The sequence below is a fragment of the Limulus polyphemus genome, unplaced genomic scaffold (assembly GCF_000517525.1).
Source record: "Limulus polyphemus unplaced genomic scaffold, Limulus_polyphemus-2.1.2 Scaffold984, whole genome shotgun sequence".
Taxonomy (NCBI): Eukaryota; Metazoa; Arthropoda; class Merostomata; order Xiphosura; family Limulidae; genus Limulus; species Limulus polyphemus.
In genome coordinates, this window is record NW_013666594.1 from 223,085 (window position 1) to 239,772 (window position 16,688).

Consider the following 16,688-nt stretch of genomic DNA (forward strand, 5'->3'; position numbering starts at 1 on the left):
CTCTGCCTAAACAACCTATCAAATATAATTATTATAGTTTTAAAATTTACAAGTATTCATACTTTAGAATAAAATACAACATTTTATTTCACAAAAGGAATCTCACAAGTTTCAATGAGTTCTTACTAAAATGATTTAGTCAATCTTGTGTCAACTAGATTATGAAATTCAGATTCAGTATATAATTATAATGAACATTAAACATTAATGTCTTTATAGGAATTCCTAAGTTACAATGCTCTAATGCAACTGTGCAGCCTAAATGCACAATAAGATAAAATGAAAATATTTTATTACTTGAGCTTGCTAGAAATCTAGACAGTCTCAAACGTTTTAGCCACGGCATTGTGGCTCAGAGAATGATGGCTCCAAGATCTTTTTTTCAAGTATAAACTTTTAGCTCATAGTTCCATCTCTTGACCAATTTGAGATCTAATTATGGCTGCAGCTACTGAAGATTCCTTTTGTTTAATGAAATATTGTGGTTAAAAGATGAAAAATATACATTAACCAGCTTAAACACTTATATTCTAGCTAAGTTGATAATCATTAGGCTATGGTCTTCTTTGATATACAATATTATCATAAATTTTAATTCCCCTTCTTCCGATTGTTAAAACTTTTAATTATCCATCTTATGAAAACACAGTATAGTAAGAATCAAAATAATCTTTTACCTGATTTGCTCTAAGATTATGTGGAAATTAAGGTACAAAAAACCATATTTTATTTAACAACTTATAACAAAAATGTACAAAAATATAAACTACTTATACTTCCTAACTATACTACTCAGTCTTTAAAATAACCTTTATGACTAGAAAGTTGTGGTTCCACAAATGTTTAGTTTATTAAAATTTACCTACATTTTATAGTAAACTGATTATAATGTTAAAATAATAAATAAACAATACACAATATTAAAATTGATACACAATTAAAAACATTTCTAAAATGTGGGCTCTGTATGTTTTGACGTTTACCACATCATGTTCAGGTAAACATCGAAACATGTTTAAGTCCCCATTTTAGAAATGTTTTAAATTGTGAATCGATTTTAAAATTGTATGTTGTTTATTTATTATTTTAACATTATACGCAAGACCAAGAAAATAATATCTGATTAAAATGTTTCTGAGAATCATTACCATATGAAGAAGAAAAAATAATAATTCATGTTTTATCCACATATTAGATACGTATTATGATAAAATCTACAACATGACAAAGAATGATGCAAACTTTACCAAACTTGACTGCACATACCTTGTACTGGGTGCCTGGTTAGGTGCTGAAATAAAGCAATATGCTGAGAAAAATTTCTCAAATATGCAAATGCTAATAAAAAATTCAGTTAAAATTTCAATTCATTATCTGCCAACATATCCAGAATATCTACAAATATTGATATATCTTATAACTGACATTAAAGACAATAAGATACCTTTACTATTACCTTGTGTAACTGAACTTTGTAGTTATTTCTCCACTTCCTTTTTATGTTGTATAAATCTTACTCCCATTAGAATTTGATCCAAACCTTTTATTAATGAATTGCCTAAGTCTCTTACTGAATTGTTTAAGCCAATCACTGAAATAGCATGTGAATTATACTACTGAATAACACCCCTTGAGTTTAGAAGTTTCAGAAAAACATCCCCAAACACCCATATGTCAAGGAAATTGGAGAAGTAGTCACAAGCATTAGGCTTCCTCAGGAGGCTATTCCATCCATCCCACATCCTCACACAGAGACCTGGGATCTTTGCATGAGAGCCAATCAAATAAAATAAAAAGGGCTCAGTCAACTAGTCAATAAAGAAGGCTGACAAAGGTTATGAAACATGAAGATGTGTGTGGAGACTTCTAAAACCTACTTGGAAAAAATCTTCAGGATAAACTCACACAACTATATTAAATGGCACCTACTATTAAAATAGAAATACATTCATAATACTGCATAAACTATAACTGGAACTACACATTCTTGACTTACCGGCAAACAAGTAACAAAACACACAAATTAACGTTCTTCAACAAAAACTTCTGTAATATAAGTATAACAACCCATGTAACTACAAACATGAACAAATCAAAATAAGCAACTAGAAGTGTATCTTCGAAAATCAAAATGATATCCTAGTCAGAAGAACTATAACAAAAGGACAATGAAACACACTGAGGGACTTAAATGATACTTGAAATGCAGTGACAAAGAATGATTTATTTGACAAGTAAGAGAATGTCTGAGTGTTGCCTGATAACTGTCACTGTAGAAACTGACAAACTTTCCCTCATAAATTAAGCAAGAAACATAGCGCCATCCAACGAAATGCCACAAAAAACCTGTGCCAGATGGTAGATCTTACATAAATATGCAAATTAAATAAAAAGAACAAAAAAACAAAGGTCTATTATTGAATTGTTTAAGCCAATCACCATTTATTATACTGTTCTACAGCATTACAACAAGGACAAACATGTTGAGCCTCTTCCGAGAAATTAAATGCTAGAATCATCCATCAACCACTGAAACAGCAAATAAACGAGACACCAAAAAATAAAAATGGTGAATTGTGGTTCAAAAAAAAGTGTCAAACAGGTCTATCATAGGATATTCCACAATCTGAGCAAAACGGTATAAAAGTAGAGATATATAGATCACTACACATGAAAGATATACAGGGATATGATAGTTCATCAACCAGGAAATTTACAACTCCTGGTGTACAACAAAGCTTACACAGCAATAACTGAAAATGGGCATAAAACATGAAACACAACTTCTTTGCTAAGGAAACATCATGCAACCTGTTGATATAAGCTACAGCAATATTGTTGTCACTTGGCCAATAGCAAACAATAAGGTATCCCGATAATTAGAATAAACATTCTTAACAGCCTAGAGCTCCAGAACACTGATATGGGACCCAATCGACAAAACTTCAGTAAAATTATAAATATATTTGGATATAACCAGGAATACCTTGGATTATGTTGTTCCCAGGGGCTTCACACTGAACTAAGCCTTTTTTTAGAAATTTATCTAATTTTCAGTGGAAATTGTTTGGAGAATTTCTCATTTATATTAGTCAAAGCAGCCAATTTAACTGTCATTAATTTATATTCAATTAATGTAACTACTTTCAGTTTTACTATTTTTTCAAAGTTCAGACATAGCATTGTATTTTTCCAGTAACCTTTCCATGTCATTTACATATACAATACAACACTATTTCTTCTGCACAGTGCCATCCTCATTTTCAACTCCTCCGAGCCACTTGGGTTTGTTTGTCCAAATCCCGATTTTATCCTTGGTTAGAGCTTTACCATTTCTTCTTCTATTTTTACACGCCGTTCTCCACTGTGTTATATTTTTTTGGTTTTTCTAGTGTTCACATATACAGCCTCTAGAAAAACATTACACATTCATTTAACTCCTAACTGCATATCCACAACATTACTATTAAACTCATTAACCACTCTGAATTACAGCTGGCACATAAAAACATAATATGCTACTAACTACTTACTGTAACATAGCCTGAAGTGGTTGGTTGGTCCACAGCAAGGTATCGAACCCCACATTTTTAGAATTGTGTGTCTGTAGACTAAATGCTGTTCCAATGGAGTACAGCCTGACGTGTGCAACAAATATCACATGTATGACAGATAATCATTTCAAACAGGAGAAAGATGAAAAGTGTCATGTGTGTCGTACTGTATGTTGACTGATGATTTATTCAGTTCAAAGTCCAGACTGGGCAGGTAAGAAAGACTTGTGCCACAATTTGGAGAATTTATTGATGAATATTATCACTAGCTTTTACTTTATAACCTGTTCAGCAACAGCATAAATCCTACATTAACACAAAATTGACTGAGTTCTAGGAAAGAAGAAACATCTGATCAAAATACATTTGTGAGAAATCTAAGTCCAAGTTCCATTTAAGTACATACAGATGGCACATAACCAGATCTACTACCATCCGAGTCCAATCAAAAAGAGGTTGTGACAAGCAATAGCATCAGTGATTCCTAGTGAACCAAATATCAAAGTGAAATTGCAAACTTCCATAAAAAACAACAAAAAACGAAACACTTAGGTGGGGGTGTTATGCAGATATTCTTTCTGATTCATACTATCCTTGTGATTATATTAACTTTTCACTGCTAGCAAACTGGAGTCAAGCCTAGGAAGAAGCCAGAACTTATTCAATGCATTAGCATTGATGAAATGTTGTCCATCTATGAAAATAAGCCCAAGGTCAGGGCACTGGCAATTTCGATGAACACATATGAAGCACAAAGCAGACAAAAAGGGTGAATGCAGATTATAAAAACCCATTTCTCATTAACAAAAATAATAAAATGATGAAAAATAAGAGGAATAGAAATATGAAAAAAAAAGGTGTACAAAGAACGTTTTAGTTATCCAATGACTTTGCTAGTAAAAGTATAGCTTGTAAATGGTTTGTCAACCAATGAAATGAAATGGGGACCAGCAGAAAAGAAGGATGGCAGTCTTACATGAATTCCAGTCCCTCTTTCAAAATGAAAAAAATCCAATGTTCATTACTAATGCAATGTTACAAAGACCCACAAACCCTTCCAATCTTTCACCCAAGTTCCAAGTCATCTACATGTTCCTGATTAAATCAAGAAGGTCATCTTGCCAAGGGACCTAGCTAGGAACTGGAAACAAGAATATCCCAAGGTAGAAGATAAAGCCAAAACAGATGTCAGCAATAAGTTCTAAAGAGTAAGAATCATGTCCAAATCACCATCTTTAAATCTGGGAACCATATGTAACTAGTAAAGAAAAAATGCTCTAAAGAAATAATTTGTACAATAGTATCTTCAGAAGTACCAAATACAATAAAGAAGGTCACAGTTTCACAGTATGGCAATCATAAAGAAACAACAATAGTTTCTCTGCCAAAGTATCACATGACAATGCATATCCACAGTTGTAAGTTAACTAGACCAAACAATATCACACACTGAAGGGTGTAGACTCACGTAAATTGTGTCAAAATTAGAAAGGAAAATTCATTTGAGATCTCCAAATCCAATACAAGACAAACAAACACTGAAATATACTGTCTATGGAATCTGCTTACCCAAGAAGTCAAATTTGAGGATGTCCATGTGGGAAAAGAAAAACCTCTGTAGTTTTCAAACTATAAAAAAAATTATCAGTCTGAAGAATAACATCAGGTGAGGGTGTAGTATGACAGGTAATGAATGTCCAAAACCTCTGACAAAATTGCATAAGGGAACCCAGAAGATTAACAGGTTCAGTCTCTAACTTCTGGCAAACAGTCAGTTACTATTAATTCTGAATCAAATCTGAAAAAGATACATCCCCCAAATCTCAAAATTTTGTGATATTTAAAATCTAAAACACTAATGCTCCCAAGATACCCAAGCTATTTCCCATAAAAGAATCAAAGAGAAACTGTTATGCATAAGGAGAAGAACCCACTTGACTCCCTACAAAAATGTGGGCAGAAGACAAGGACATTAATTATACATTAAGTATCACCAACAAAAACCCACAATGTCAACAGTATATGTAGAAGGAATAAATCCATGTCTAAACTAAACTTCCAATCAAAAACCATTAACATTTCTGCAAAGCAGGTTAGAAGATGGAAAGAAAAAAGATTATTTACACAATGAAACAAGAAACAACTACACACACAAGAGTATTAAAAGGTAATCACAGAACAAAAGTTTAACCAAATCAAACACATGGTGAATGCACACAATAATGAGAAAATGTAAACATGAAGAGCTAGGAAAGTACAACTGAAAGTCAAATAAAGGTAGTACAACATAAGAGAAGGAAATTGGTTATGAGATTATACCAACAGAGGGTATAAAATACATGACAGATTACAAAAATGTTCTAATGGAATTACGTGCAGGTAAGAGTATTACAAACTTGCAAATCACAGTTAGGATAAAATGAAAAAAAAGGCATAAAAAGGTTCAGTTTTTGGCATCCCCCACCCCCTCACAAAAAAAAAAAGTATACTAAAGGTAATAGCAGAAGTAACATATATCTGAATACTCTTTTTCTTCGGAAATTATCAACACTAGACTACTTTGAAACATTTAATTTCAAACATGGTAATTATTAATATATATACATCTCATTATATTCATGTTCCTGCACTATATTTTACCACAACAATAATACTGCTAATTTAGGTTACTATATGGTGAAGTAAAACAGACTAAAAACCCACAGACAAACTGCTAAAAGATTACCAAATGCAATGTGTTACCAACTTAAAATGTAATTTACTAAACTTATTCTTATAACACATACCAACTGCTGATATGCAATATGATCCACATATTTCATTACAAAACACATCATAATTTTCTCTTTTCATTTGAAAATTTTAATTCATCTTATAAAATTAGCTGTTTGTTTGCTAGGCACCCTTAATTTTGAACTGATGAACTAGTCAACAGTATCCACCACCATCTCTTGGTCTATACTAATTTTACAGTGGGACTTAAATGTTGTTCTTATAAAGTACCTACAGTTTCAAAATTCAGAGTGGGATCTTATGATATCAGACCACAAGCCTCTCAATTCACAGTTTGGCACACTTACCATTAAGCAATGATTGGCCCTCTTTCATGATTAAACATGTAACCCATTCAATTATTATTTTTCATCCATATAAAAAATTATCAAATTAATTTAATCTTTTTTTCCTACGATAGTGAAGATAGTTCAAAGTGGATATTTTCCCACTAACTCCTTATTCTAAATTTTCTTTCCAACATTTTTAATCTTTTTTTTATTACTCAATCCAATATAAGTTGATAAAACTATAAATACAAAGTTACAGTGCGTCTTTTGATCTGATTAAACTGAATCTTGAACTTCCTTAACAGCTTTAAATAAAGTATAGTTTTAAACCTTTATTTGTCTCTTCAAAAAATGTTAGTATACATGTAGTTATTTCAAGTTTTTTGCAAAACAAAAGTTATTTAATTAGTTTTTTCAGTCACAGTTAATGCAATTTCTCACAACTGATTTTGACTTTAAAATGCCTAAAATAATTCAAACTACAAACATTTTTATGCTTAATAAACTAAGGTCGATTACACAAAGCTTTAAAAACATCGTTTTGCTGGTGGTAGTGCAAATCAAACGTTAGCTTGATGAAAAAATAAATACCTAGAACACTGAGAAAGTCAGAGTACTTTATAGCCTTCATAGTGAAAAAAATAACCTAAGAAGTTAAGGCTTATAATCGTAATCTGCAAAGTTTCAAATAAACTGTGCTTTACCTACATATCAAAACAAAGTTGGCCTAACATACTTTTGTACTTATTAATGAGCTGTAGCATCTGTAAACACCAGTGGCTGCAATTACAAAACCAGGTTGGCTCGCAAAGGGTATAAGAGATAAAATTAAAGAAAAGCATATTAAATTTAAGAAACTTAAAAATGACTGGTATGATGGGAAATTTAGAAGATCAAGAAAGTTGGTCAAACAGGAAATTAGGACATCCAAAGGATGCATGAAAAACAGTTTGGCTGAAAATGTACAAATTAAAAGTAAAGATTTATTTAAATACATTAAGGGTAAACAAAATGTTAGGATGGGGTAGGACCATAGAGGGATGATAAAGGAAGGCTTGCACCTGTTGATTATGAGATATGTATTTTATTAAATTCTGCTTTTTCTCCAGTTTTTACTTATGGACAGTTGATAGATGGAAACAACATTGAACAAGATAACTGCATTAATTCTGAGCTGGTTAAGAAAAAAATTGGGAAGTTTAAAGAAGGATAAAGCTCCCGAGCCAGATAATATTCCCCAAGGGTTTTGAAGGAGCTAAAGATTGGATATGTCAGCCACTTTCTACCATTTTTTGTAAGTCTTTGAATGGTGGGCAGGTACCAGAGGATTGGAAGTTAGCTAATACTGCTCCTCTTTTCAAGGGAGGTGATAAAAATTGTCCCAGTAATTATAGGCCCATTAGTCTTACATCAGTTGTGCGAAAAGTTTTGGAAAGTCTGATAAAAGATGCTTTGCAAAGCCATTTAACAAAGTTTATAATTTTATTTGATAGTCAACTTGGTTTCACTAAGAGAAAATCTTGCCTTACAAATTTTTTTCACATTCTTTGAAAAGGTTACTTTTTATGTAGATGAGGGTGAAGGTTTGGTGTATCTGGACTGTCAGAAAACCTTTAATAAGGTTTCACATAAAAGGCTTGTAAAAAAAATCGTATCTATAGGTGTGTGGGATAAGTTAGCTAATTGGATAGAAGAGTGGCTGGATGAAAGAAAGCAGAGGGTTGTTATAAATGGAGTTCAGTTAAACTGGATTAATGTCACAAGTGTGGTACCTCAGGGCTCAGTTTTAGGACGAGTTCTCCTTTTGTTTTACATCAATGGCATAAATGAAGGAATGGTCAATAAATTGCTTAAATTTCCCGATGATATTAAGGTCTTGGGTGTTGCAAGCTGTGAAGAGGATGCTGCTGATTTACAAAAGTATTTAGATCATTTAGTGAGTAGGGCAAATAAATTACAAATGGGTTTTAATTATAATCAATGCAAGATAATGCATGTGGATTATCATAATTTGAATTATAAGAAGAATAATGGGAATAACCTTAACAGTGTCATGAAAGAAGGGAATCTTGATGTAATGGTTGAATCAGTGTGCTGTTGCTAGTAGTATGGCAAATAGGATTTTAGGTTGTATATACAGTAAAATTAAATACAAGTATAAAGAGGTTATAATTTCTTTGTATATGTCACCGGTTAGGCCACATTTGGAGGATCGTGTTCAGTCTTGAGCTCCTTACCTTAGGAAAGACACTGAATTGTTGGAAAGGGTTCAGAGGAAGGTTACTAGAATCATGCCTGGGATGGAGGGGTTGTCATACAAGGAGAGGTTGAGGTCTCTCAAATTTTCTCTTCAAAAAAGAAGAGTTAGAGGGAATCTGATTGAGGTGTTAAAGGTGTGACAGTTTTGATGCATCATCTTTTTCATACTTAACAGAGAGAATAGTAAGACTAAGTGACAAGGTTTGGCTGGATAGGAGTCATCTTCGGCTAAGACAGTTTTATTTTTCTAACAGGGTGTTTGTCCTTTAGAATGGTTGCCTTCAGATGTTGTGGAGTCAGTAAATTTAAGTGAGTTGAAGAGAAAGTTTGATAATTATATGAATGATAAGGGCTAGCTTTAAGACTTATTTTTAAATTTAGTTATTTAATAGTTTTAGTTCAGTTTAGAGGATGGGCCAGCTGAAATAGACCAATAGGTCCCTTGTTTTCCCAAAATATGTTAAATAGTTATTTTCATAACATTTCTAGCAGTTTCTCCTGCTACCTATACATGATATCTATGATATGACATTTTAAGAAAAACATGTTATTTAGGCATAATTTATGTTAAAATTGACACAGAGTTTCAAATCACCTAATGTGTGTGTTCCACCATAGAAAAACAATTAAGGCAGCATGTACCAGGTCAGAAAGAAATTATGGTAAGGTTCCAAGGAATTAGGCAAATGTGTAATAGTTAATTCTACAAAGTAAACACTATATGGATGAAGCTACGGATTAATGTGGATGCAAAAATATTTCTTACAGCTCTCACATGTAAATGGACCAATAAATAAATAATGTTTTATTAAAAAATGTGGATAACAAAGACCTTAAGTATTAAATATATCATCTTTTTACGCAAAACAGCAAACCTGTATTTATTATAAAAATAAGTAATATTGAATCTACTAGCTTATTTCCTCCGAATTATTTAGTAGGCAAGCTTGTTGAAATGCTAAGTACAAAGCCCAACCTATCATTTGATTCACCACTTGTAGAACTTAGTGACACATGGCAAATCAAAATATAGGTTAGGCTTCATCTTTAAGTATTAATCAAAACTTCATTAAACTAATCTATAAAGTGACATAAGTTACCTTTTGGATATCTTCCTCTGGCAAGAAGTCGTTTGCTCATCACACAGGTTTACTGTTTACAAGAAACATTATCCTCATTTTATATAACCAAATATGTCAATTAAAAACTCAACTCTTTCTCACAATAAAGTCAACAAGCCATCACATTAATTGCTATTTATTAGTTAACTATTTATATGAGTACTATAACTTAACACATAATTCATAACTTTAGGGAATAACAAAAAATCTAAAACATATTCATAACACTGCAGTGTTAACATTATTGTTTAATAAAATGTAAAAATACACTTGTAATTCTGTTTTGTCAGTATCACAGAAAGGAAGGTACATGTGCTTGTTGAACCTTTATACACACAATGTACATACAGTAGTATAATAGATTATTTTTTTTCTCCGGCTAACAACTACTACTGTTTTGTGTTTCTTGATAAATTTTATGCAACCAGCATTTTGTTCAGATGGCATCTATAAGCTCTAATAATACTGGCTATTTTGACCTTGTTGTTGAGTCAAAAAATTTCACAAGATCATAGATAATTATTTATTTATTTGCTAACTCTGGAAGTTATAAATATGTAGACCTACGTATACACCTTGAAGAAAATGGACTTACAAAACAATGTAATTCAAACAGCAAATTGAAGCATCAGCATGAGTAAAACAGCTGCTTTAGAGTTTAAAAGTACATAGAAACATGAATCAAACAGCTGCTTTGGAGAATAAAATACACACGTGATAGAAAAAACAAGTAACATACTGCTGATGTAAACACACAAAGTAGTTGCTCAACAAAATAAAAATCTTATACTGTGCACAAGTACAAAATTATTTTCCACCAGATCATAAACCTTTAACAACAGTAACAATTTAACCCTTTCGTTACAACAGGGTTGTCCTTCATACAGTCACGATTTCTATTCCCAGGGATCATAGGGGTGTACTTGGATAAGTTTTTTTCATACTGAATTCAATTATATATGGCCTTTCTTCAATAAAATATAAATCAATAAATACAGAATTTTTGATATTTCATCAAATTTTCCCAGTTCCTGGTAATACAATATATCTGGTTGTAGAACAGTTAAACATTAATACTTGAACAAACTTGAACCATATGCACATAAAATACAGAAGTAACTTAATTAAAGCCATGTTTGCTTTAATTCTGCCTGCTTATGATGTTCCTGATGAGTTACTGTTAAAAATACCTGGATAAAAACCTTTATAAAACAAGTTAATATAAACAATATTTTGTTTCTTGTCTAATGACTTTTCAAAGAATTACACTTGAATTAAAAATCTGTAAATAAAAAAAAACTATCATAAGAAGGAATATATTGGACAATGGTTGGAAAAACACAGAAATTGAATTGTGGTAAGTACAAAGTTGTACTTGTGGGTTATCATAATATCAATTACACACACAATTTAGATAGGGAGTTCTCTTAATTACATAGATAAGGAAAATTATCTTGTGGCATTGTTTGATACAACTCTTAAGCCTTTGAGGCAATGTTCTAATGTAAATGGTAAATTTACAAAATTTTGGACCCTATTCAGCAATATCAACTGCAAGTCTAAAGATACTATGGTTTCCCTGTAAAAGTCACTAGTTATGACTCATTCGGAGTATTATAGCTTTGATCCCCTTATCTCTGGAAAAATACTGAGTGGTAGAAGAAGGTTCAAAGATGAACTACTGGAACAGTTTTTGGAGATAGGTTGAACCTTATTTTCTCATGAAAAGAAATAAAAGGGAATATTCAATTGCCAGATAACTTGAAATTCTTTTAGGCAGGAATAGAGTAAATTAATCTATGAGACCTCTTTCCTTTCTATTAAGTATATTTTTGTGTGGCAACAATACCAAGTGTGGGGTGCATGTATATCCAATTTGATTTTACTACCCATCAGCTTACCCTCAAATTGAAAGGGTTTGACCTCCTGAGTCCAAAACTGTAATTACATCTCAAATCAGTAAAAAGATGACAGAAATATGAGCTAAAAGTTTTTACTTGAAAAAAAAAACTCAGAGCCATTCTATGAGCCACTATGCTGCAGCTAAAAAGTCAAAGGCAGTCTAAGTGAAGTATTGAAAATTAGCAAGACTGATATCACAGAATTTTTCATGTTGAATACTGAAAGTAGAAAATCACTGGCTAAAAAGTCTAAGATATGGAAAGATTAAATAAGTCTCTAACTGAATAGTTTTCCTTAAGGTGTGGTAGAAGGTGCTACATTAAGGGTTTAAGAGAATAAAGAATTAGTATTTTGCAGAGGACAGGGCGGATATAAGAAAATAACTGTATTCTAATTTGAAGTATAATGGAAGTAGAAAATTGGACAACATAAATGAACCAAAAGGTCCCTTGTCACCTCTTGGGATAAAACAATATGCCATCAAGAGTGGCATAAGCTACTACTTTACATAAGTTTAAAAATACTTGGGGGGGGGGGGGTATCAGAGCTGGAGTTAGTAATTAGTTTTCTACTTGTTGAAGTGAGTTTAAGAATACCTGAAGGATCAGAGCTGGAGTTAACTAGTTTTGACTTGTTGAAGTGAGTTTAAGAATACTTGGGGGATCAGAGCTGGAGTCAGTAATTAGTTTTGTGTGTTGAAGTGAGTTTAAGAATACTTGGGGGATCAGAGCTGGAGTAGTAATTAGTTTTCTACATGTTGAAGCGAGTTTAAGAATACTTGGGGATCAGAGCTGGAGTTAGTAATTAGTTTTCTATCTAATGATGACGAGAAACCAACTTGAAGTAAAAATGTATAGCATAGATGGCTGGTATGGGTATTAATAACTTTTCTATAGTTTTCTATTTGTTGAAGGAAGTTGAGAGTCAGAATATCCTTGATTGGTCAAAAGGCTTGTTGATGTCCCATAATACACTTCATTTACAACCCAAAAAGATGCACGTATGGTAAAAAAAACATGCAACAAAGAGAATATCAAATTTATCACAAAAAAAGATGTTCTTCGAGAAGTAGTCTCTTTCTCTTCATCCTACACACAATGAAAAAAAATTGCATAAAGGGCTATTATATGGTGCTTATGTAGTGTCAAAGAAAAGTCCAAGAGGGTCACAAGTATCTCAATGGTTTCATAGTTGAATGGGTTAAGTACAATCCAATGCTTGTGTAAATAAATTTCATTCACTGCACCAATCTTCATTATTTCTATTTTAAAACAAAAACAAACAATGATAGCATCTGTCAAGAGAAAACAAAAACAGGTTAAGTCAAGATGATAAAAACCTGAAGAAAAAACTTCTGTGCAAGCATTCTCTGATTTTATCACAGAAGCACAAAACCCACTGCACACACACACATAGATTATCTTCTGAATCAATAAAAAAGTCAAAACATATCTTATTCATTCAATAACAAACTATACTAATAAAAAAAATAACCTAACATTCTGCTCTTACTTTTAAATGTAAATTTTCCAATTTTCAAGATTTCTATATTTTCTATTATTATCATCAGAAATGAAAATAAAAACTTTTGTAGAAGGCAATAAACAGTATAACATACAAGAAAAAAAGTGTTCAAGAAAATTCATATAATGGCTTATTCCATACTAGTTTGTATAGTTTTGTGAAACAAAGCTTTCTATAAAAAACAACAACAACAACTAAAAAAAACTTATAACTGAAAAAATATCCAGGAATAGGGGGAAAAAACAACTAACTTAATGATCTAATAAAGTATCTGAAATGTTTAATTTACATGCTATAAGCACTGTATTAGTCACATGAAATTCATCATTAGACAATTATCTTAGCTCTGCTAAACTTAACAAAGTTTATAATACATTTTCAAACAATGTTATCAAATTACATGTTTAAAAATACATTATTACATTAAGATGTTTGGATGGAATACAATGTACAACTTTATAATAACTGCAGGAAATTAATGAATAATTGGGGTACCTCAGAAGAGTATGTAATAGTGAAACAAGCAGTTTATATTTAATGCTATAATAATTATTAAAATATTTCATACTATTATTCGCACAGTTTGGCAATAAAGATGAAATGACACATTTTTACAAAAAATGCAAAATTTTAAACAATTTATTAGATGATGTGATAAGTACAACATGGTTTAACTGTTACACTAGAACTACAGTTACTTTGGTTAATCCTTTTTTTCTTTCTTTTTTAAGCAAAAGTTTGTTTTATGTTCAACAGCCATTATGATTTCAAGATGTACAAAAACAAAAATGAAGTATCTTTGATTTTTGTTCTAACCTGTTTAACCTGACATTTTGGGTGAGACATGGTAATTTTTTTTTCAAACCTGTCATAGGAAAGATGTGGCAGATGGCAAAAGTTACAGATTGAAAACACTAGCAGGTAAACTTGTAGCATAATACCAAGTTATCTCCAAGTCTTTAAGAACTTTTTACCAGAGCTACAATATATACAAAATTGGAATGTTTTTCTTGAAGAAATTAAAATAGGCTACAGTAGGTTGCAAGATTCAGATTTGAATTACCCCCCCCCCCCATCTTTTTCTGTGAACTTTGCTGCCTATAATTTTAAAATTTTCATTGGGTTGAGGGGGGGGGTATGAAAAACTGCATCAAAAATGTAAAATATCAGTATTTACTCATCACTTTTCTGTTCCTTATAACCCAAAAATTTGCTGTCTTGACACTTAGCTTACAACTTGCTTTATTAATCTATTATACTTTCTTTTTTTGTAGATTACTTATTATCTAGATGTTTGAAAGGGCGTAGAATTGATGCACATAGATTTTCAAAAAAGTTTCTCATAAGGTGCCAAACAAAAGATTAGCTAGCAAGTTAAGCTACTGAACATTGCTTTTTTCTAAGGTTGCATATCAACTAATCCTAAATCAGCTCACAGACTTTTTGCCCATTTAAAGCTTTCCTTGCGCTTAAGTAAAAGCTTGATCTTATCATCTACTGGGAAATAGTGATGTCTTATCTTCTTCACTGTAAATCAGCTAACCCCCCCCCCCCAAAGAAAAATAATAACAATAATTTTGTTATACAAACCTTTTGACCAAAACTTATGAGGAAGTGAGCAAAAACTTTTATTTTACCTTTATCAATTTTTGTAAAAGCAAAATTTTTTCAGTTTAAACACTTTAAAATGTTAACTTTATACTGAGATTATCACCAACTGTTTCTGCTCTCAAAGTACACAAAATAAGACAGTAATCTCAAGATATATAAAATATTTAACCAGATGTCAAGGAAGCACATTTTTGGTGACAAAGAACAGAAAAATATTGCTACTGTACACTTTTGATGCTGCAATTTTGCATCTACCACTCTCAAAATTAGAGGCAGAAAATATGTAGAACAAAGTATTTTTTGATCTAACCTAATATTAATTTCATGATGATCAAGAAAGTCAGAAATTTAATTCAAATATGAATCTTGCAAGAATTGATCATACATGCAGATAGCCAAAGTGGTAGAAAACAGCAGTGTTAGCAGTGCAGATAAGCACTCTTTTGGTATTGTTAGCACTGTTTGCAGTGCAAATAGTCTTGGCCAAAAGATATAGCAAATTCATCATAAAAAAGATTGTAAGCAATGCTTCAAGGAAATCATACTAAATGCTTTGTACTGGGGAAAATTACATTGCAAGTTTCCTATTGATCTAAAATGAAAAATTCTGTTCTTGCAAAATTCCAAATACCCTATAGTATAAATACTATAATTATAAATCAACCTCATAAGTTATCAAGACTCATGCATCATTTTGAAGCAAAACTGTTTCTATAGCATGGGCCTACAATAACATATACAAGCAGTTATTAAAATTAAAGCTTCCATGTGTATATAAAAAAAAGATTATCTATAGAATACATACTAAAAAGAAATAAGTAGCAAAACATAAATCCTCATTAATACATTAATCTCATACTGGCTAACTTATTATTATAATTAATTGTCAATAAAACTGTCACTTCGTTTCGTAATACTACTACTAGTAACTTAGGCATAATCTACGAATATATCGACATATGTAATGTAACTTAAGTTACACTGTAATTTGTAAGCTCAAACATCGACTGCTTTACAAATTACAAACAGATTGCGCATAAGAACACAATCTTATACTGTTACAGACAGAAAGTAAAAAGTTTACATATATATGTGTGTTGAATTCGTTTAACTTACATTTTCAAAATATTTCTTCCTGAACAATCAGCCTAAATCAAATATTTTATGCTAAAATATGTTTCCTCTTGTTTAGTACTACTTTATATTATACTAAGAACTTACGTTAACCACCGTGGCTTTACGTAGACGTCACCTTAAGTTTCAACACTAGGGGGAAAAATCAATGATTTAAAATAATTGTTCATTAAATTTTTATAATAATAATATTTAAGATTATTCTTTGAACAAACGTTCAATTGTTCGAAAAGTACAATCATTGTTAGTAGTTAATCAATAGAATATTGAAATAATATATTTTTGTTTATTCAGATTACATAATATGTATTATAATACATATAATTAATTTTTCCCTTTTTGTAGAATGTATGTCTGTTTAAGGTTAAAACGAAATGCTAGTATTACAACATGTTACAAACGCTTAAACCTGCTAATAAATTTCAGTACACAAAGATGTTAAATTAGAGAAAATTTGTTTGTTCGTAGACAATGGATTATTTGTAGTGTTCCCACCACGGGTATCAAAACCCTGTCTTTAG

General features: G+C 31.3%; 1 protein-coding gene across 4 annotated transcripts in view; it reads right to left on the minus strand.

Annotated features, from left to right (window-relative positions):
• LOC106461550 overlaps nt 1-16,297 on the minus strand; it is a 99,689-nt gene extending 83,392 nt beyond the window's left edge. The window contains exons 1-3 of one of the 4 annotated variants that reach the window (XM_022388541.1): nt 16,255-16,297; nt 9,976-10,027; nt 1,267-1,291 (exon numbers count right to left, since the gene is read on the minus strand). In XM_022388541.1, the coding sequence (XP_022244249.1) occupies nt 1,267-1,291; nt 9,976-10,015 (65 nt within the window). In that variant the 5' untranslated portion in view covers nt 10,016-10,027; nt 16,255-16,297. The other 3 variants (XM_022388540.1, XM_022388543.1, XM_022388542.1) reach the window with 3 other exon arrangements.
• Nucleotides 16,298-16,688: the final 391 nt, after the last annotated feature.